At 35.9% G+C, this 22,164-nt stretch overlaps 1 protein-coding gene across 1 annotated transcript; it reads right to left on the minus strand.

The window, feature by feature from the left end:
• Nucleotides 1-3,006: 3,006 nt before the first annotated feature.
• On the minus strand, nucleotides 3,007-14,951 carry LOC108667457 (solute carrier family 23 member 1). The gene is given in 13 exon segments (XM_047882749.1): nucleotides 3,007-3,425; nucleotides 4,406-4,526; nucleotides 5,196-5,328; nucleotides 5,420-5,659; nucleotides 6,962-7,101; nucleotides 7,578-7,740; nucleotides 8,418-8,510; nucleotides 9,778-9,895; nucleotides 10,236-10,373; nucleotides 12,268-12,489; nucleotides 12,968-13,125; nucleotides 13,717-14,046; nucleotides 14,598-14,951. Coding segments are annotated over 13 exon segments (1,959 nt in total). The 5' UTR covers nucleotides 14,631-14,951; the 3' UTR covers nucleotides 3,007-3,355.
• Between the last annotated feature and the right edge of the window lie 7,213 nt (nucleotides 14,952-22,164).

Here is a 22,164-nt window from a genome sequence, read left to right on the forward strand (position 1 = left end):
GCATCAAGTGTAACATTGAATGTAGCATCAAGTGTAACATTGAATGTATCATCAAGTGCAACATTTATTGCAACATCAAGTGTAACATCTATTGTATTATATGAAGTAATAAGATGTTTTGCCATACTACAAGTCTTGCTATAGTGGGCAGGCTAAATATAATAATAGATTCAAGAAAAATCGTCCCAGAAACTCCCTAATTCAAAATATCGCTAAAAGAATTGTCTTTATTAGAGTCTATAATGTTGGCTTAGCGATGGAACCAGGATTTATATCTTAATTTTTTATTCGCCCAGAAAATCACAGCAAAAAAAAATCATGTAAGAAACTACATGTTTGTAATGAAACGCAATTTACATGATTTATTCAACGCATATGACACAATTGAAGTACGTCATAATATCAGTATGATATAATAATCAGTGCAATATAATAATCAATAATAAAATAACAGTATGTAATAATGACTAAACCGAAAGCAGTATGTCGCAATAGAATCTATTCTAAAATTCTTAATGACTTTTTATGTACAAGAATTATATTAATTTATGTGTATCACCATCTCGCTGTTGGATTTTAAGATAAGAAACATCAGGTCTGTTGGGAGTGATCTATTGTTGGACAATGTGTTGCATAACTGTACTGATTTTCAATGAATATTTAGCAACAATATCTATGATGTTTTATTCCTTTAATTATTCGCAAATCTGATTAAATTAGCTTCAAATAGGCCTGTAAGTGAAAAAATAATGTTACAACTTTTTGTTTTCTTTTTGTTGATAAATTTTTGACTTCACATGGATCAATTTATGGAAACTCATATTCAGTCCAAAAATATTTTCCTTATATAACATTAATTGTCAAGATACACCTTTTTATTTTCAAATTGAAACCAATTCCAAACGAGACTAGCTGAGACTTCAGAGATAAAGGAATACATATTTTCTAAATGGCCCGGTTTTGCTTTCAGTTCGAGAACCATATCCACTTTGTGAAGAACGACGTTGAGATAATTGGATGATAATTGGATGGTCTCATTGAGGATGATTAGCAATTTGAGCAGCAATCTTAATTAGGCGTGATAAATGCAGCAGCCGAGCCTGATGTCATCCATTGATGGATCTTGTGATGCAGGACCTCGAGTTCACGCCTTAATTTCGCTCTGCTATCCACTGAGAAGGATTCAAAGAGGTCTATGGTATAATAATCGATAACGAACGATTTATTCCTCTATTTTTTTATGTAACCATTCTACATTATTATTCATTTATATTATTATATTATCATTCTATATTATTATTCATCCATAATTTAATTTTTTCACTATGTATTATTATTCGTGCATATTTTATTATCTTCATTCTATATTAGTATTCATTTATAATTTTACACTTTTTTTCTTCTATATTTTTTACTCGAAATAAGACAACCATGAGATCGAAAATCGAATTATTTGTTTCTGATGTTTTTGCGCAATTTAAATCCATAATATATAAAAGACATGGATGCATATACGATATACATTTAATTCAAAACCAGTCAACACACATTTGTTTTGTTTTATCATCTTGAAACTTGGATTCATTTATACCTCCAATGGAATCGATTAATTATAGAACTGGATAATGAAAATATACATATGAACTGGATAATTTCTTGTTTTGTAGTACAATTGATTTATAAGATAAAATATAGATGATTGAATATTCACTCAACCGGTGAATGACATTCAAGTAAAAAATATAACTGTACTCACTGCAGTGAGTGACAGAGAGCGCATTTTCTCGTCGACGAAAACGTGAAGTCACGGACGGACAGACAGACGGACAGACGGACGGACGGACATGGCGAGCACACTAGTGCATTTTTTTCATACATGAGAAAATGCGCTAAAAATACACAAACATGAATGCATGAATGAATGAATGAGTGAGCATGGCCTCTACCCTTCATCTGTGACACACTTTATGAGCACTGTTGACCCACTAGTGCAGTGGTCTCCAAACTGGTATAAGTTAAATTTTTCTTTTATTTATGAGGAGAAATATTGGAGGTTGATGCTATAATTTAACTATATTAACAATAATTTAAATTACTGTAATTTTTCAATTACCACTTTTGCTATGATGATAAAGATCATACATGATATTTTTACGAATCATAATATATATTTTACTTATATAAAATTTTATAGAATATAAAATATAATATAAATAAATACATTATATTTTATGAAATATAATATATGTGAAGTGTAATATATGTAGAAATTTAATATGTGAATGGAAAATATAATATTTGTAGAAAACACAGTATATAAAGAAAATATAATGTTGCATGCTTCGGCTCGTCAGAAGCACTTTTTGTATGCAAGTTTTTAAATAACAGAGAAAGGATAAGAAGACCAGGATAAATCTTTATTTATCCTGGTCTTCAATCAAACTTGCATAATATATAATGAAAATATATTTTTCTTCTGCTGCTTCAATTGATCGACGACCGCAATTCTTATGAACTAAAGAAGATGTTGTACTAAGTGAGATATTACTTTGATTTATGCATATTTGTTTTTTATATGTTCTATATAATTAGGACAAATGTTTGGCCCAGTTTTATACGCCTCTGACCCGGCTTGGCCAAGAAAGGAGCGTATCATTGCTACGTGTAGAAATCATAGCACTTTTTAGACATTCTGATCTAATAATTTTTCTGAGTGCAGAATTTTTAATTAAAAACAATGACGCTACTCGTTCAGCTACAATATATGTACGCAGGCACGATATTTGTTATCGTATTAAAATACTACATTTACACCCTAGTACGTCTTTATTGAAAAAGCTTAATAAAATCCCTAATATTGCCGTCATACAAAATTTTAAAACATTGTTTGCATGATGCGATAACATTTATTAGAAAATTTTCATTTCCAGGGATCGCAGGTTCAGACACGCCCGCACTGACGGCAGAAAATAAAATATTTTATTCGGACAAATTTCAGACAAAAAAATTCCATAGCTCCTGTCACAAATTTTCAGTGCTGGAAATCCTCATAAGACATCCGTTTCTTTCAGGCTCATTAAGCAACGAATAAACTATTTTGGTTAAAAAAGTGAATTAGTAATCGGTTATTTAATTAAATGATACCAAAATAAACCCTGAGAAAAATGAATGGATAACATCGTCCAAGTAGCGACAGCAGGAACAGAGAACGAACGTAGCACAGATACGTCATTTTGCTGGGCCAAACTGCGTCAGGGGGGAAACAATCAAGGGCCAAAAGTACTTCGCAAAAAGGACAAAGTCTCTCTTATTTGTTTGAGTGTAGACTGGACTTGTAAGTGGCACTCGCGCGGCGTCACGAGCTCTTCTTGAAAGTCCACTTCTTGAACGTGGGGCTGAAGGGCACTTTCTCCAGGAAAGGTATTCTGGAGAATAAAATTAATATAATTAATAATAATTAATAGGATAATTGTGAATGTGTTTTGGTTAATGCCACAGTTGAGACCTTCACGGTGAATGTTTTCTATTTTTGGAAGGCATAATAAAATTTTGGGCTTAATAAATGATGTTGCTCTGTCTTTGAGATACGTTGATTTAAAACTAAATACTAGCATCAACGATAATCATTCTTCCATTATTTGGACATCATTAAAATTAATATTATTTATTTAGGAGTTAACAGGTAGTTTATAATTGTTAAAACTTTTGTAAGAGTTTTTGCAATATGGAGGCGGTTCGGTTGATCAATGATAAATGAGGATAAATCTTGATGAAGAAGCTTTGAGTATAATAAAGTTGTTTAGCATTGTGAATGATTCGTGCTTTACGGATGAGAATTTATGGAGAATGTACGAACATTTATCGTTAATAAATGTAAGTTAACAGCATGCAGTGTCAAACGAACTAGTGGCCAATGCAATGTCTCCGTCAGATTTTCATCGTTAATAATATTAGATTCAAGTAATATTATTAAACAAGCCCCGTTACTATATAATATTAGTAAACAAGCCCTGTTAATTGTTAAACAGGCCCTGATCCACCTCGAAATGAGAGGCATGCAGAAAGGTAGGTCGTAAGTTCGGGTCCCGACAGATTTTCATCGTCAATAATACTAATTAAAAATAATATTATTAAACAAGCCCTGTTTCTATATAATATTAGTAAACAAGCCCTGTTACTATTTAATATTAGTAAACAAGCCTGTTACTATTTAATATCAGTAAACAAGGTCCGTTAATTGGTAGACAGGCCCTGACAAGGGAAGACTCACCTCCTAATGAGAGGCATGCAGAAAGGGGAGGTCGTAAGTTCGGGTCCCAGTCAGATTTTCATCGTCGATAATATTAATTAGAAATAATATTATTAAACAAGCCCTGTTAATTGTTAAACAGGCCTGAAGGCTCACCTTCTAATGAGAGGCATGCAGAAGGGGAGGTCGTAAGTTCGGGTTGTGGCGTCCGTGCTTTCACCTTCTGAAGCCTTCAGGTCAGCCTTCCACTGCTCCAAACCTCGCTCCTTGTCGCTGCCTGCATGAACGAGTTTATCCACCAGGCAAACGATGGTGAAACAACGTTTAATCAACATTGATTCAATCAAAACACATTTATTTCAACGCTGATTTAACGTCGTTTGTCTGATGGGATAATGACTTACTCCGCCCTCTTGTGAGTGTGAACAAACTACGTTTGTAGCCTTCGTTTAGTTCAATTCAAAGAAACTTAAATCTCATCACGTTTTTACAATGATGAATTAAGTTTCTTTGCAATCATCACGTTTTTGTAAAGATAGAAAATTGTTTAAGAAATTTTTACTGCCGATATATAAGGTTTTGATTTAAACTTGAATAAACTTTGTAGTTTGTTGCTTTTTGTTGGAGCAAGGATAAGGAATCAGGCTATCTTATCTTATTCAAACCAATAGGTAACAAATAAAGAATTTTTCTATGGCTCAATTCATAAAATTAGAAGCATATAATTCAAGAAAGAGTAAAAAATCATGAATTTCGTATAATTACACGTTTCACACCAAACATCATCAAACACCAAACATTACACGTTTCACGAGAGAGTCAGCAGCCGTGAATGAGATTCTACACGAAATTTACCTATCCTTGAAGATAATTATAATATACATATTCAATGCACATATACATAACTGAATATGCGTAGTTTAAAACTTGAAATACATCAATGCACCTGGGATAGTGTTATCCAGGAAGACGCCCAAGAATCCCCCCACGAACATGGAAGTCTTGAGCAAAACCGCGACAACCTGCGTCAGCTGCGGCACAGTCTCCGAGTGTATGGCGTCGGGATTCTCCTCAAGCCACTGAAATAATAGTATTAAATTAAATATAATTCAATCATATAAATTATTCATGGTATGAAAAAGACTCACATTAGTGTAATTAACACATTACCTTGGGAAGCGCCAGCCCGAAAAACAGCGGGAAGCCCAGGACAAAAAGATTTCTGGACGAGTTCAAGTTGACGCCCTGGAGGGCGGAGAGTCCCACCGCGGAGATCATGGCGAACATCACGCAGAAGATGCCGCCCACTACGGGCTCTGGAATTGTCACGATCGCAGCCGAAAATTTCCCTAATATTCCCACCACGATCATGATTGCTCCGCCGAATTGGATCACCCGTCGACTTCCGACCTGCAAAAAATCAGGTTCCTGTCTTGTATAACTGAAAATTTCCTCGAGACTCCTACCACGATCATGCTGCCCCGCCGAATTGAAACACCCGTCGACTTCCGACCAGAAAAATTTCATTTTTTCGGGAATTTATATATTCTATTTCTAGAGTGGCCGGGAAATCATGATCAATAAGATTTGAGCTTTGAATTGTGGTTTTATAACTCAGATAGCTGTAGAAACCGTGATCGAAATACGCTTGGTGGCCGGAGGGAGGGGGGTAAAAAATCATGATTGGAGCAGTGAGTTGAGGGAAATGCACCATTTAAGTAGTTTAATTTCTGAAACGTCAAGAATCGGTGACAAGCCAAACTTGAACTAATCTACAACGTCGATAGAACTAATTTATAAATATTTATTATATGAGCCGTAATAGCAATTAAACGACTAGAAACGAAATGTTTCATGGAGCCATGCTAACATGACGAGGTATTTCGTCGATCATATTCGAGCAACTCTAAATGAATTTCATAAGATACATTTGAAATTACTCGCACCTAGCTTCAAGTTATTCATAATAGCGGTTTCAGCGTTTAGTAGGCCTTAGGTTTATCGCCGATTCTTAACATGGCAGAATATTCACAGCATTTTGCGGTCTCGAACTCACAACTTACTGCTACAATTCTGCTGGGCTTAACCGCCCGGCCTCCTTGCCGATTGTGACCAGAAACTGGCGCACAGAGCTGGAATCGAACCCAAACCTACCTGCGCCAATCTTGGTACTCTGGGCCCAACATTCAAAACATGCTAAGTGAACGTATAAGTACTTATATACGCTCTATTTTCATGTCTTTGATTGGTGGATTTTGCTTGACAGGCCGTCAATGATTGGCTGATGAACTTACGATCTCCTAAGTTTTTTTAATGTATGGGCCCTGAACGGTAACCACTGGGCCACCCTGCGACATGGGCCACCCTGCGACACCCTTTTGTCATAGCGACAAAAACTCGGAACCCTATCGCGCGGAAGGCAACGAAATTAATTCTGCTCATGTAAATACTGAGCGATCAATTTCGGGTGATTTTAATTAAATAGGCTTAGAGTACGACTCGAGTTCAGCATAATAGTGTGTAAAATCGTCGAGAATATTGACACCGATTTCCTCTCACAAGAGCATGATCTTCCATTAATAATTTAACAACGGTCCAAATCTGAATTTGCATTAGTTCGTCAATGTTGATAGCACCGACTTCCCCGTCGTGAGTGTACAACTCTCCCGAAAATTGTTTCGCTTTTGATCCTAAGCGAATGAATTTTTTTACCTTAGTGAGGCCTATCGCGCCGATGTTCTCGCTGTAGGAGGTGGTCCCGTTGCCGGTACCGAAGGCTCCTGACAGGAGGCAGCCGATGCCTTCGATGCCGATGCCCCGGTTGAGGGCGTGCCGTGGAGGTGGTGGGGCTCCTACAGCAGGAAAATATAAGGGAAAATATCTCACTCATTGATATTTCCTAATAGATTGTGTATACTTTTAACTTTAAAATAAAAGTACGAATTTATTGGAGTACGCCGATTTAAGTTAAGCGTATGAAGAATTTCCAAGAGACTAATAAAGACGGTGTAAAATGATGAAGTGGTTTTAAATTTATTCTAGCTAAAATCGTAATGGATACCGCAGAGGTAGGATTTTCTTCGAGCACCTGGCGTATAAATAGTTCGAATCTTATTCAAAGTTTAATTAGGCAGATAATCCTGGAAAGTGGAAGTATAAGTTTCGTGTTAGCCATAAACAATGACCAGAAAAGGGTACGAAATTCCCCGGAATTGAGATTTGGAACAGTACCTACGCTAACGTAGTTGCGCTACAATCATGTGCAACTTTATTGCTTGCAAAATAACTAAAATATGTTATTTTTTAATGATATTTCAAATCCATTAACCTGAAAGTCTGGCACAAGCATAATAGTCGCCGGTGCTTTCCAAGATGGACGCCAGGACTGCAGCCAGCATCCCGAAGGCTCCTGCAGCGGACACGGTGGGAGTCCCCCACTGTCCGGGGTAGGGGATGCGGATCCAGGGGCTGTTGGCGATCAGCTCCGAGGCCTGGGGCCAGATTATAGAAACACCGCTAAGTACACGTAGTGACTTACGTGTTTCGTAAGTACTCGAAACGGCTATGTGTAGTTACTCACAACGTAACTCAAACGGTGTTATTATCAAAACGTTTTTGTGTCAAGTTACGTACAAGAAGTTTTAATTAACTTTATGACAGCTCGGAAGTTGCGTAAGTGTAGTTAAGCGGCTGGGCCTATACTTTTAAAAAAAAATTAGGATGTCGTATTTTCATATGCCAATCATTGACTGCCTTTGCAGTAAAATCCCCCAATCATAGACAAGAAAATAGAGCGTAAGTACTTCAGTTCACTTAGCGAGTTTTTTGAAAGTATGGCCCCTGGGACCGAATTATCAAAATATCGCTTAGTACACGCTAATACTCAACTCAAAAAAGTGGTTTTATTAAAAGATTTCGGCGCCGAACTATAACCGAGAAGCTGTAATTAACTTTACGACAGCTTTGAGGTTGCGCATATGGAGTTACGCATACGGGGCCGGATTATCAAAAAATCGCTAGTTACAAGTAGCGACTTATGTAATACGCAAGTACTGCTTGGTAGACGTAACTCTAAACGGTGGTATTATAAAATAATTTTCACGTCAAGCTACTTATGAGAAGTTGTACTTTACCTCAGCTCGGAGGTCGCTTAAGTGGAGTTACGTACCTTGTCTGTTCGAGCGGCCGAGTCTTCGGACAGGGCTCCGGTGGCTGTAAGGATGCCGCAAAACGCCCATGACAACAGAATTGCAATGAGCACCTGCATAAAGATAGTCAATTGGCAGATGGTTAGATTATGAGGTGCAGACATGGAAGATACGGGTTGATTTTGAGGTGCAGACAAAGAATAAACGATTCGATTTTGAGGTTTTTAAAATATTTTTTAGCCGTTTTACTGCAGGAGCAAGAGAATTGTCGAGATCATTTAGTATTCACGTTATAAAAAACTTTTAGCCACCAGAAATGTTATGATATAGTGAGGAACGATGGTTTATCTTTAGGAAATTTGCTAGAAATTTTAAAAGCAAACAAAGCTACGTTGGCCATGCAGGCTCCCATATACATTTAATAATTCATTCTCGAAATAACACAATAACAAAAAATTACCGTACTAAAATTTTTTACATTAGCCGTTTATCAGAAGCTGGAACAAAAATTTAAAACAGCTATAACATTTGTAAAAATAATAATAAATTATTTTCAAGCAATTTCCTTAAAATTTGTTATGAATTAAGGTAGCTGCATGATGTGCTTATTTTCGGCTTAGGGGCAGAGTTGCGCAACTCAAGTTCTTGTATGTATTCTAGTACTTCAGGAATAATTCCACATATAAACAGCTCAGAAATGCTTTAGCGAATCATGCAAGGTTTGTTTGATATTATTAAAGCTACCAGCAAATCAAGAGATCACCACAACAGATGATCATCAAGCTTCTGTATTTGACATTACAATGTATAATGTAGTCATAGCATGATGTAGCAACTAGTGCATGTTCGGTGCCAAATTCGTTTTTTTAAGAAATAGCTAATGGGCTCACGTTAGAAATCTTAGAATTAAAAAAAATAATATTAATCCAATCTTTTATATGAATTTGAACATGTAGGTTAAGAGTATGGTGACGGTAACACACAATGGCCAATCGTCCCAGTGCATGTTTGTGATGTCATATACCAACGTTTCTTCGAATGGCGGGGATCTTACCGCGTCAGTCCATGCGTGATCAGAAAGCATAGTAAACTGTATAAGGGGCAATCCCTTACACGAGACCTTCTAATGCAGATGGAGGATTCTATGAGATGGAGGAGGATTAGATGGATTCTAATGGAGATGGATATTCTGTTTGCTCCTAGCTCAGTGGGCTTGATAAATTAGTTGTTTAGTGCAAAAACGCTCTACAAGAAGAACAAGAGTCAAATCAAAATTAAATAATAAAATGTGTTTGAGTTTCACTGCTCCTTGATACTTGCTGCACTGTTTTTCGATATCTTGAAATTACATATGAATCAAGGAAGGAAAATAATACTCACAGGAAACAGTCCAAATATCCTGATGTTATTGAAGTAGATGCCTTTTCTACTGCAGGCTGGAAAAGGAATGCCGACGTCGCGTAGATATTGCGAGAATAGAACCATTAGTACGATGGTCCTGAAAACCGGTAGTATTCAAACTATGGGAAATTTCAGAATTCCGTTAAACATGTATTTCGTAATTTACGTCATAATTCTTCACGTGGGTCAAGTGTGAGTCAATAGAATGAAAGTAAATTAAGAAAAATCACAAAACTGGCCATCTATGGAATTTAATTAAATGATAGATAATCATGACAATGTACTAATTTCTTTGAATGAGTGCGACAGTATTTTTTTATTTTTCACTATCATGCAACTGTTCGTTATTACCTTTAGTCGAATACTATAGTATTACCCTATACAATACTAAATTTCCATGAGTAACCTAGTAACTATTTCACTCAGACGTGACTCACAAGACAGCAATGCCCCAGTGTTTGGAAGCTTTGTCCACGGCCACTTCAAAGAGGGAGAGACCGATGAGTGAAACGGTTGGCACGATCGCCAGGGGTGTGATGAACGAATCATATTATGATTGGGTGCCGAAGTGTAGGGTTTGCTAGGAAAAATGATAAGTATGGGATAAAAAGTCTTTGCTTCAAGGCAGGAAAGAAAATTGTAGGGTTTTTATGGGAACAGACATCTGCATTGCTTCTGGTAACCTTCCAACTGTGTAAGTCATCGATTCTTCGCATAGTTTAAAAGAATGTTCAAATTTTCGGCATCGGCGCAGGAACATGTGAATCTTTAAATATTTTAGGGCCATGTCCAATGAGTGTCTGCGAATGTCTAGTCTTCATAACAAGTTAGTGTGACAAGCATATCAAAAATTGATGCTGGGATCGAAAGACTTCCCGAGCCTTGTGGCTCCTAAGAGAATAATATCTCCTAATATTATAGCACTGATATTGGGTACATCACGATGAAATTTCTAGCGTATAAAAAATATAATCAGTTGTTATAAAGCTTTTGGATTTTTCAAAAGTGATGAGTCAGCACTTCTGTTGCATTCAGTTTCTTCCACAATTCTTGTCGTTATTTGAATACTGAGCAACATGAGTTACCTAGTGAACTTTTCCAACAAAAACAGCCCTGAAAATGTTAATAATTAGGTTGTTGTTATTAGGACAAATAACTATTGTATGAATGCAAAATTATTTCTTGTTATGAATGAGGATGTCCTTAGTATAATCTACACACTGCGGAATGTATTCAATAGCCACGTAAAAATTTAAGCTTAGGAAGAAGATCGAATGCCAAGTTGTCTAAAAACGCATAGGTAGGACAGCAGACATCGTCGCTATTTATATAGAGTCCTTGTTTAAGAATGGCATCTTTGCTGCCATAGATTTGTCTCCAGAGCTACTAGTAAATTATTTGGCTTGAGCACCCTGTGCCGAAAACTTGTAAGAAATTTAAATTTTAAAAGTAATTAAATTTTAAATATTTAGTATCTTTAGGACACTAAGGACACCCTGTGCCGAAAACTTGTGAGAAATTTAAGTTTTAGAAGTATTGAAATTTTAGAAATTTAAATTTTATCTTTCGCCATGCGTTGCCGAGTGCAAGTGTCTAGCGAATTGTATTTGTTTTGCGATGAAATTCCTCATTAATTTTCTAAATACAATGGAATACATCTGACTGTTGTAATTAGAGCATACTTTTAAGAAGTATACCGATGACTGAAGTAGAGGAAATGTATATTTAATATATTTAAGTATGGGAGCTTAAGCGTTCCGAATGCAGTGTCGGTAAAATCAAAATACTAAAACCACAATACAAAAGGAGTGTACAACACCTTACCCATTTAGGAGTTATGCACTTTCTGGGTCATGATTGAGGATGTCAAAGGCACGCATAGTTTTAATTTATATGAGTTAAAATTCATATTCAACCTTGCAATTTAGCTTCTAAAGAAACGAACTCCTCGAAAGTTTTTTGAACAGTGTTACCAGGAATAGTGAAAACGGTAAATTTTTTACTAACCTGTATATCCGATTAGTATTTTAAAATGAAATACGGACATTCAGATTGAATTACGGTACACTTGAAACTAAATATTGCATTATAGAATGCCAAATTTTGACTGCTCTGCACAAAACCATCAAGAATTATCACAAGAGATAAATTTATTTTAAATCTGTAAATCTGATGAATATCTTAACATCCGGAAAATACTGACATTTAGAATAAATTACGTTTCGCTTGAACTATATTTTACATTATAAAATGCAATATTCTAACCGCTTATGTCCCAAGTTCATCTAGAATTATCAGAATTATCATATTAATAAATTCCTTTTGAAACCTGTAAATCCGATGATTATTTTATCATCCGTAAAATACTGACATATGGAATGAATTACGTTTCACTTAAACTAAATTTTATATTATAGAATGCAACCGCTTTTGCACAAGATAATCTGGAATTATCAAAATTATCATAATAATAAATTCATTTTGAAACCTGTAAATCCGATGATTATTTGAAACAGAGACGAGACCATGATCGCGCCCTGTATTTCTCTCATGCGCATCTGCCATTCTTCCTGCTGCTCCTCCAGGGTCAGTGACGTCATGTTGACGCTCGTGCAGGACGCGAAACTCGAATGAAGGATCGCGAAGGTCGGCGCGAAGAAAGCAAAGGAACCTCCTTGTACTATCGGCAGTCTGTGAGAAAATTTTACTACCGATGTTAATCACGATTATTATTAATATTATCAAAATTACCCATATTGGTATTAATCTTCATTTAGTGAAGTTCAATAATCCGGAGAGAGGAATGATGACTGTAAAAAAGTTTATAAGTTTCTAACATTTCATACATTGTACAATGTTCTTCAGGGGGTAATTATCTCATTCAATAAAAGTTGTCTAAATTATGTGTGCAAACTTAGACCAACGTCCATAACCAATGTTATTTTTTAGTTACCTACCTGAGAATTTATCAATCAACCAAAATAAATATAAAAAAATTATATTCAGTAAAGATAACTATTTTTCCAATCAAATGTATAAAAAATATTATCTTATATATGAAATAAGAAAAAATTCATCAGGCAACATAACAGTAAAATCTTACAACACATACAAATTTTTAGAATACATGCAATCAGAAAAATTAATAGACCCTATATGAAGGACTAACCTTGTGCCGAAAGTTGACTGCAGGAGAGTGACGATCCCGGACACGAAAAAGATGGTGGAGAGAATGTAGCCTCGGGCTGGGTCGTGAGGCAAGATGCACAGCGCCGGGGTCAACAGATAGGGGATGGTCACGGTGCCTCCCACCATCGTGAGGTAGTGCTGTATCATAGATACTAAAGTTACTATATTATTATGAAAGGGTTGCTGAATTTGTTCCTTTCAAACAGGTTTAAACTATATTATCTTTAAAAGAATACATTCTCTTGTCTTCAATCAAGCCTGTTTTCAAATTAACCATTAATTTGTATACTGAGCTGGAATCAAAAGAACTTGTCAAATTTAATAGACAAATTTTTTCTAGCAAACCTGTTTTAAATTACCCTCTTGTATACCGAGCTGGAATTCTAGTGTCGATCTCAAATCAGACCTTTAGACCTGTAAGCCTCGCGGCATGCGTACATTCATGTATTGAAACCTTGCATATAAAATTCGTGTCTCCACTGCATAAAAAGGCACATAAAATAATTTTTGTGTGGAAAGTATACACTACAATATCTTTAACTGCACAATATGCAACAATATCTTTCAGCTTTCTCTCCCACCAACAAAATTTGCCTATGCACACAAAATTTTACACCCGTATTGACTTTTCAAAAGTACAGAAAAATTCATGAAATTTAAATAAAATTTTAATACCCGCCATCAAATATATTTAATTGATATTATCATAAACTTAATCCTAGTTCTTACCTGAAAGCCGAGACACAGGGATAGATACCACGGCGGGCTATCCTCGATCGAATAGAGGAGAGGTTCAGGTACGTAGTCTGCATCGTCAATGACCTGACCATTAGAGTCTGCATCTTCAGTGACCTGACCATTCGGCGCCTGATCATGTGCATCGTCACGAACACTTGTGTCCTCAATCGTCACAGACGTGATCTCGTCAGGATATTGAGAACGCGTGCCATTTTCTTTGTTGTTGTCGAGGATTTTGGCTGGTAGTTTTCCTCCTCTGTTTTGTTGTTGTGAAGGACGTACTACATTGTTTGCCACGTGTAGTTCTGGCTCTATTGTTCTCTGTTGTGAGAGTAATGAGTAACATAAGGGATCATTGTTTTCGTTATTTCAATGTTAATACAGGACAGGTTTTTCATTACCAAAATTTGTTATTAGTGTGGCTGCTTTGAGAATAATTTTTTGGCTTCAGGAAGATTCGTAAAAATTATCTTCAATCAAATGATTGGATGCAATTAATTTCAATTGATGAAATAAAAACGAAGAACTTCTATGGGTACGTTGCATTCGCATTATCAAATTATTATGAAATTTCTGTAATGTTTTTAAACCCATCGGATTTAATTAAGAAAAATTTCTTCAGTTCCGTTAATTTAGAGCCTATAATACACTTGCAGGTTTACCACCAGCATCGTTAACAGATCAATTCTTTTGATTCTGTACATTGAGGATAAAAGCGTGCGAAACTGAAAAAAATATACCTGGATCTACCCTCATCTTACTAAATAATTTTATCGAAAAATTTATTCATCTACTCAAAAATCTTAACATATGCAAGTGTTTATGCATTAAATTTCAAACATTATTGCGAATATTACACAAAGTTTACCCACCTCGTCCGGTATGAATGTTGGGTTGTCTGCCATCGTAAGCCTAAAATTTATCCAGCCATAAATTTGGCAACCTCTTCGAAAACAACTTCAAGTTAAATAAACTTTCAACTTAATTCTTTCGAATTTTTATCTACCACCCACCCATTATATCTGTATAGTGAACAATCATGTACTATTTTAATAAATTTGTTCAAAAATTGTCCAAGACATCTCGTTCTCATCCAGCTTGGTTTATTTGAAATGAAAATGATGGATGCAAGCGTTCCCAAAAATAATGAGTCAGGAAAAACATTCGGGGAATGCGATCACCAAAACAGATATTCAAAATTTGATGATAGCGTACGACTTCTATTATTAAAAAACTGCATATGAAAAAAAAACACCAAAGGAAGCTAAAGTAAAAATGGCGGATAAGTATTGGATTGAAAAAAAAGGTACTTATTACGGCTGTGGAATGTTTAGCAGTAATACGTATAGATGATATACATGCAAATGCCTTGACAACAAATAACAGTAGAAATTCTTAACCCACGTGTACATATTCAATTTCAACCGATCAATTATGTCCTTCATAACATTTTGCTTATTCCACTTATTAATGGAGGTTCTTGAATCGTTCTAGAGGAACGACTGTGTTGCTATTGGTGAATTTGATTCACACATTTTTCGTTTGATTATTTATACGATGATTTTTTTCAACGTTCTTATAATAAATAACTTTGGGGAACCCAATAAATGGTCCTATAGCATGCGATGCTATGGCTTAGAATCCCAGTTTTTCCAGTAGTGTCCTCCAGCAAAGAACTCCTATTGAAATATTAGGAGAAAATCAAAAAGGTCAAGTTATTCAGTAAATATTATTTACATTTATTAGTATTGGTTGTTTGAAAATTTTGTACTGATTATCGGGACATGATTAGTGGCAATCAAAAGAACACAACTTCAGATCGAAAAATATGTTAAACTTTCTGTACATATGAAAATTATATCTAAATCACCGTTATTAAATATATCATTTCACAATATACCAATTAAATTTAATTTCACATAGAAATATATATACGTATATCGATATCTGTATTTCCTAAGCAGGAGCCTTGCAACAAAGATTCTTCATAAGATACCATAACATTGATCCGCGTGACTTGAAGTGGACAGTCTTGACTGAAGGCACGCTTGTGTTCTTGACTGTACTTGTATTTTTGACTGCATGTGTTCTTTGCTGTACTTGTGTTTTCTTACTGTACTTGTCTCCTTGACTGTACTTGTGTTCTTTACTGTACAATGCACAGGAAGAGTCTCGTTAGCATATCTTCTGTTTGACTTGAAATTGCGGGAACTGTAAAAAAAATGTACCACACCGCACCCTTAGAAATGCTCGAATGTACTGCCACACTAGCAAACAAAATTACATCGCCGGAATCATTCAAATACACTGCATCAGAAACTGTCCAATATACTGCACTCGAAAACTGGCGAGTAAACTGCAGCCGCAAACTATTGAAATGTACTGCACCAAAATACAGAAGTCATAATGTTCAGTTCAGCATTTGAACAACTGCTGCAATCATCACAGATCTGCGAGAACGAGGGCTAGTACCGCTGCATACAACATCGTCGAGACCAACGTTTATCATAGTGTTGTTTGATGCCGCTAATTGTTCCACTTTCCCTTAAATTCATATCAGTAAATTGGAAATTTGCTGCAAATTTACTGTGTGAACATAATTTATGCCTGTAATTTGACACTCAAGTGATTAAATGAAATTCAAAGCTTGCTACGTTAAGGTAAATTGAGACTCATATATTTAAAGGACATGAGTGTGACCAAACACTCGTGAATCGCCTCTCCAGATGTTCTGAGAGTAACTGCTGTTATATATTAAATCTATAATATGTTGGTTGTTTGTTCGTGAAGCTTCATTGATTTTACAATAACTCTTCGATCGACCACCGCAGCGCATTAACTTTTTTATGTTATTGCTGGGGGAATGCCAATTAATCACATTTATGAGATGGCGGAAATGTTTTGAATTGATTGACTGATAAAATGGTTAGAATCGCTTGGGATTTTCAAATCGGAATCCCGCACAATAAATTACACGACATTGCTGAAGCTTGTTTGGTCAGAAGCATTATGAGGATCGTCCATTATGTATCGTCATGTTTTTCAAGCAAAGTATGAATTGTTTTATTTTCAAAGTATCGTCTTGAGTATCTTCAGTGATTAAAAACATCTTCAATATTATCAGATCCATTAAAATATGACGAAGATTTTATGGATAAATCTCCTGAATTTAAGTTGTCTGAATATGCATGTTATAATCAACACTGCAATTCAAGTTACGGAAAAGACTAAAATCTCATGTTGTTTAAGACTTTCATAACACCGGCTATGTTAGGGGTTGAAGGCCCAAATTTAGGTGCTTGTATTATGTTTATTTTTAAATTAACCATGTGCATATTGCTATAACAATGTCCAGGGTGAAAAAAATAGCAAGGTACAATTTTTTCCGCTTTGGCAAGGCATCTTAGCCATGCCGTCAGATCCGTGAACCTGGATGGAAGTTCCCAGAAACTAAAAGAAAAAATGTCTTGAGCACTTATAAAAGGCAACTTGCAGGAATGCCTTGCTTCAAGGCTATTGCGATTAGGTATTCCGCTAATTATATACACGCTACATTACGCAGTACACGTGGCATGAACTGACAAATGGCTTTCAATCGCAGTTCAAGCAATAGATTTTGAATTGAGGAGCAGTCTTAATCTTGAGTGAAATGTATATATATATACTCAAAAATGTAAATGTATGCATGTAAATGAAATCACAGAAACGCTGTGTTTTCTGTATATAAAAAAAAATAATGCATCAGCCGTGACGTACGTCGATAATTCAACGCTCCTACCCTTTAAAAGAACTATAATTACATTATTAAAATTTGAAAGAGATTGATTGAATTGCGATTTGAGAAATTTGCCATCTATCATGACTTCGAAATAATTCGAAATCCTTATTGAGTACTCAAAATTTTTATTGTTTATAGGGTGGTTCATACAACTTGTCACAACAATAACTGATATTATCTCGTATTTGATTACTTGTTAGTGTTCATTATAAACGTACTGATGAAATATGTTAGAAAATTATTCATTGGCCATTGTAGTTTAATCATGCAGAAAACGTTTCAGATTAATACAGAGGAAATTCGTTATTAAATTCTGAGATCATGAAGTCTTTGCATCACATAATCAAATTGCATCTTAAAATCGGTTGCAGTGTTTGCGTTTGGCTAAATTCAATTGTTATGACGTATTCAGAACTTTTGGGAATCGCTATACTTCTCAACATCTTGAAACTTCACTTTGAGCTGAAAGAATTGATTTTGACAATTTTTGAAAATATGGCACAATGCAAATGATCGAGAGCCGGTGAAAATAATTTAAACGCGGCCTGGTACTAATTAATAATATTCCTTATATTGCGTGCGGCGTTTCCTATAGTATATGCCAACCTGTTTCCTCATTACTAAATCAATGTTATTGACTAGTACTCATCAGTAAACATGCAGGTAAATGTGAATTCTAAATAAAATGTGATCAAGGCCAAGAAAACAAGGCCAGTCGGTATTTTCATTCAAAGAAGAAAGCAGAAAACCAAATTGCGTATTGCATTAATTCAATTAGATTATTTTCTCAGTTTCCCTTGCTTAAATTATACACAGTGTTTGCATCTTGCTAGTGTCAATGACTCAATGTGTGGTTGAATTGATTAACTTACTTAATACTTAATTATTATTTGCGGCTTAAATGAGATCAACCGTTAAAAGAACACTAACCGTTTAAAATTTGTGTAGTAATAGTTCAAAAAGCTCGATTGTGAGTTTAAAACCGTCTAAAAAAACTGGTTTAAACACAATTCAGAAACAGTTTCATTAACCGTCAATGAACAACTATTTATAATTTCGCTATAACATCTTCTAATAATGACGCCAGTCCATTCTCCCTTTCAAGGGAAGTCCGTTCCACACACAATGAATTTTACAACGTCGGTTGCTTGAGGAAATTGCCACCTGACAGCGCTAAGTTGGCTCAGTAAGCAAAGCTGGGCCTTTCTATTTGCAGGCGACTCTATAGCATCGGTCAAGGGAGCGTCTAGGCTCTAGGGGTTTATAGATGTGAGATGTCATGTCCGTAATGTACATTAAATTTTACGACTTGCTGTAATTTTCGACCTCCTACATTATTACATCGAACTTAAAACAATTTTGAAGAATAGGCCTCAGTATAAGAGGCAAAATGCGTATATCTTAAATTAAAGATGTAGCTTCCCACATATCAAAGACGTTATTTTACGATTGCGATAGAACAGATACTAGTCACTTTTTATTATAAAATAAATAGTTACGAGTTCGCAACTCCGTCAGCCAATCGCTGTCAATTTTTCAAGGTTAACCCACCAATCACAGATGATAAATCGACCGCTAAGTGTACTTAGACCGCTACGGCAACATAAACTTGAACCACCAGCATGCAGGACGCTCGGGTATTTACACACGGACGATGAATTTTTTACTCAGATCCGCTAAGTGGAACGAAACTGTTAAAATTCAAGTTTTTAAATTCTTTACTAAAATAAAAAATAAAATAAAAATAAAAAATATAACTGTACTCACTGCAGTGAGTGACAGAGAGCGCATTTCCTCGTCGACGAAAACGTGAAGTCACGGACTGACAGACAGACAGACGGACGGACAGACGGACGGACAGACGGACATGGCGAGCACAATAGTGCATTTTTTTCATGAATGAGAAAATGCTCTAAAAATAAACATAGCGAAAGTATTGAATGTTAAAATGAGTCATACGAATTATATACGAATTGTGATGAAACACAATTATCTTGGAATGAAACATTTTTAACTTCGTCACACAAGCCGACAAGGAATTTTACGAATGAACTAATATAAATCATCTTAAACCTGATATTAAATTGTAATCCAATCCACGATGGCACAAGATCATTGAAGTACCTGACTATCATTAGCAATCACTGGAAGAACGTCTCCGACATAAGATAACTTTAGTATTTCCCGTTTCACTGTTAGGCAGGCAAGCGCATCATGTTGGGTTGACTTCCAATGATGAATGAAAGTGATGCCTCGGCGCAAGCTTCTCTTAATCAACAGAAAATGCGTTCTATGTACCAAAGAATCTGTTATATTCTCGGGACTATAGACATGTTAATGCTGAAAAGTAATTCAATTCTCAAAAGTAAATAGCGTTTTTATAGTATGCATTATTATTCTCAAAGAAAATTCATATTAAACCTATAAATGCAGTGCATGTGCGTGGAACACACTTATACTGCCACAACGGTCGAAACGTAACTGTTGGGAGCCGAAGTCAGTGTGCAAGTGAGAGGCCCAGCAGCGGCTGGAAGCGACAGTTACAATGCACGTCCAGCCTTGCCTTGTCGGTATACTGCAGCCGCACTACGCGGTTGCTTCCTGTCATGGTTGAGCTAGTATATAAGCTTGACCCATGAGAAGAGAAGCTCATTTTTGCGGATGTTGTTCGATGTTCTCCTGTGACGTCACTGATCTTAGTGACGTCACGTGCATTCACCAATCACCGAAATGCGATCAAACCAGTCAACCACTCCATCATGGGAATGAAGGGATTGTTTACGTTTCTCGATCTACGTGACGTAACAAGAAAGCTGAACTGAAAGACGGAAATCCTCGTGAGTCAACCTTATATAGTTCAACCATGAGCGCTGAGAACGTGACCAACAATGCGGGCAGTTTCGTTTGTTCCTCTATAGGTTGTCATGTGAAAATTATAATGGGTGATAATGTTTATATGGGACGATTATTTTCATCTCAATCGTCAAATAATTGATTGTCTTCGATTTGTAGATACATCTTCAATTTAATATATAGGCATGATGTTAATCCTAAAATGCCCATGGTTGATCTGTTTCCGAGGTAATTACCAAACGTGCGCCAACATCAGAATTGAGTTTGGGAAGTGCGTTTCCATGTTTTCTCATCTCGTAGTACAAATATTCCTTGCCATCCATGTTTCTTTTGTGTATTATCTGTATTTAACCTTGAAAAGCGTGCTTGAGTTATTTGAGGTCACGTCTCACTTTCATTTTCTTGCCAATGCCTTCCGTAATTGTTGCCCATTCGCTCAAAACGATAAACACTTATCTATTCAGGGTCTTATGTCGAGGATTCCGGCGAAACAAGTACCATATATAAAGAATACAACATCAATAGCTTTTCTTCGTTTTTTGCCAACCCGTTTGATTTGTAATAATAGATTGTTCAAATATGTTCTTGGAAAGTTTTGCGAAGCGCAAAATTCGTTTTAATTCTGTGTAATAAGCACAACTTAATGTTTCTTCCAGGCTCGTGCGAGAAGAACTCCGAGGACAAAATTAGAAATCGTTACCGTTAAATTGTTAACTCATGTGAAGAAAGATTTTCGGCGTGGGTCTGATTTGGGTGTTGCAAATTTCACTCTCATATTCATATCCCACTATAAGAGAGCGGTCTCACATGTGCCACGTCATTCCAGTCACATATTGGGAGCGTAGTTTTCACTCCCAGAAATATTGAGATTTTCATGGTCGTACCGACTCGCCAATTGATGTTACACGTACACGGTACACCAGTATGCTGCAGTGAGAATTCGGCATAGCTGCCGCCCATTTTCGGTTCTCTCCGATGGAGAGATGCAAAAATGGGTTATTTTTTAGCGATGCGAGTGCAATTGTTTTAGCGTGGGGCGACTGATGCGGAAATTCCTTTTATCGGAGCACATGCTTGGGCATTAGCCTATAGGCGGCGGGGCGTATTAAGTTAAGAATAGGAGTCTCAAAATCTGTATGGGGATACAAAATACAGCTTCCTAATTCAATCTAAGCAATTTTGCTCTAAGCTATTTCGCACCTACACAAAAATTTCAAGTTACTTATACATTTTGAATTTCTCAATTTAAATCTAGTATTTTTTTGGATGTAGTTAATCTGCAATAATACCTTAACTTTTTTCCAAATTATTTACAGTAAAAAGGCAGGTAAATACTCCTGAGCTCCTCCAAATCCAATTATTAAGTTTTTACAGCTGTTTCTCTGATTACACTTTCATGATCGGATGATTCATCAATTTCTTTGAATTTTTCTACAAGCTCTCTGCTCTCATATGTCTCCGGTCTCCCTTGACCCTTTTTTGCCTGTCCTACTATAGTCCTTGGATTTTACTTGCCAAATGCAAGAAAAAATTGTATAGAGCAATAAATTCCTGAGAACATTACCAATGGCAATGGTCTGCCATTGTTGCCTAACTTGCCTCCTGCCAGAATAATTGAAACTGTTAACTGAGCAGTCTGAGGCTCTGAGCCATAGTCAATGATGACAAAGCAGAGAGTTTTTTAGACTCTCCCTCAAGTTCATTTTTGAGTCCTATAAGTAGACAAGTAAAGTATAATGGATACAAGCTTTATCATGCTTAAGAAATTGGTTTAAATTTTGAGTAAATGAGGAAATTAAAAATGAACT

Source organism: Hyalella azteca, unplaced genomic scaffold (genome assembly GCF_000764305.2).
Source record: "Hyalella azteca isolate HAZT.00-mixed unplaced genomic scaffold, Hazt_2.0.2 contig11239, whole genome shotgun sequence".
NCBI lineage: Eukaryota > Metazoa > Arthropoda > Malacostraca > Amphipoda > Hyalellidae > Hyalella > Hyalella azteca.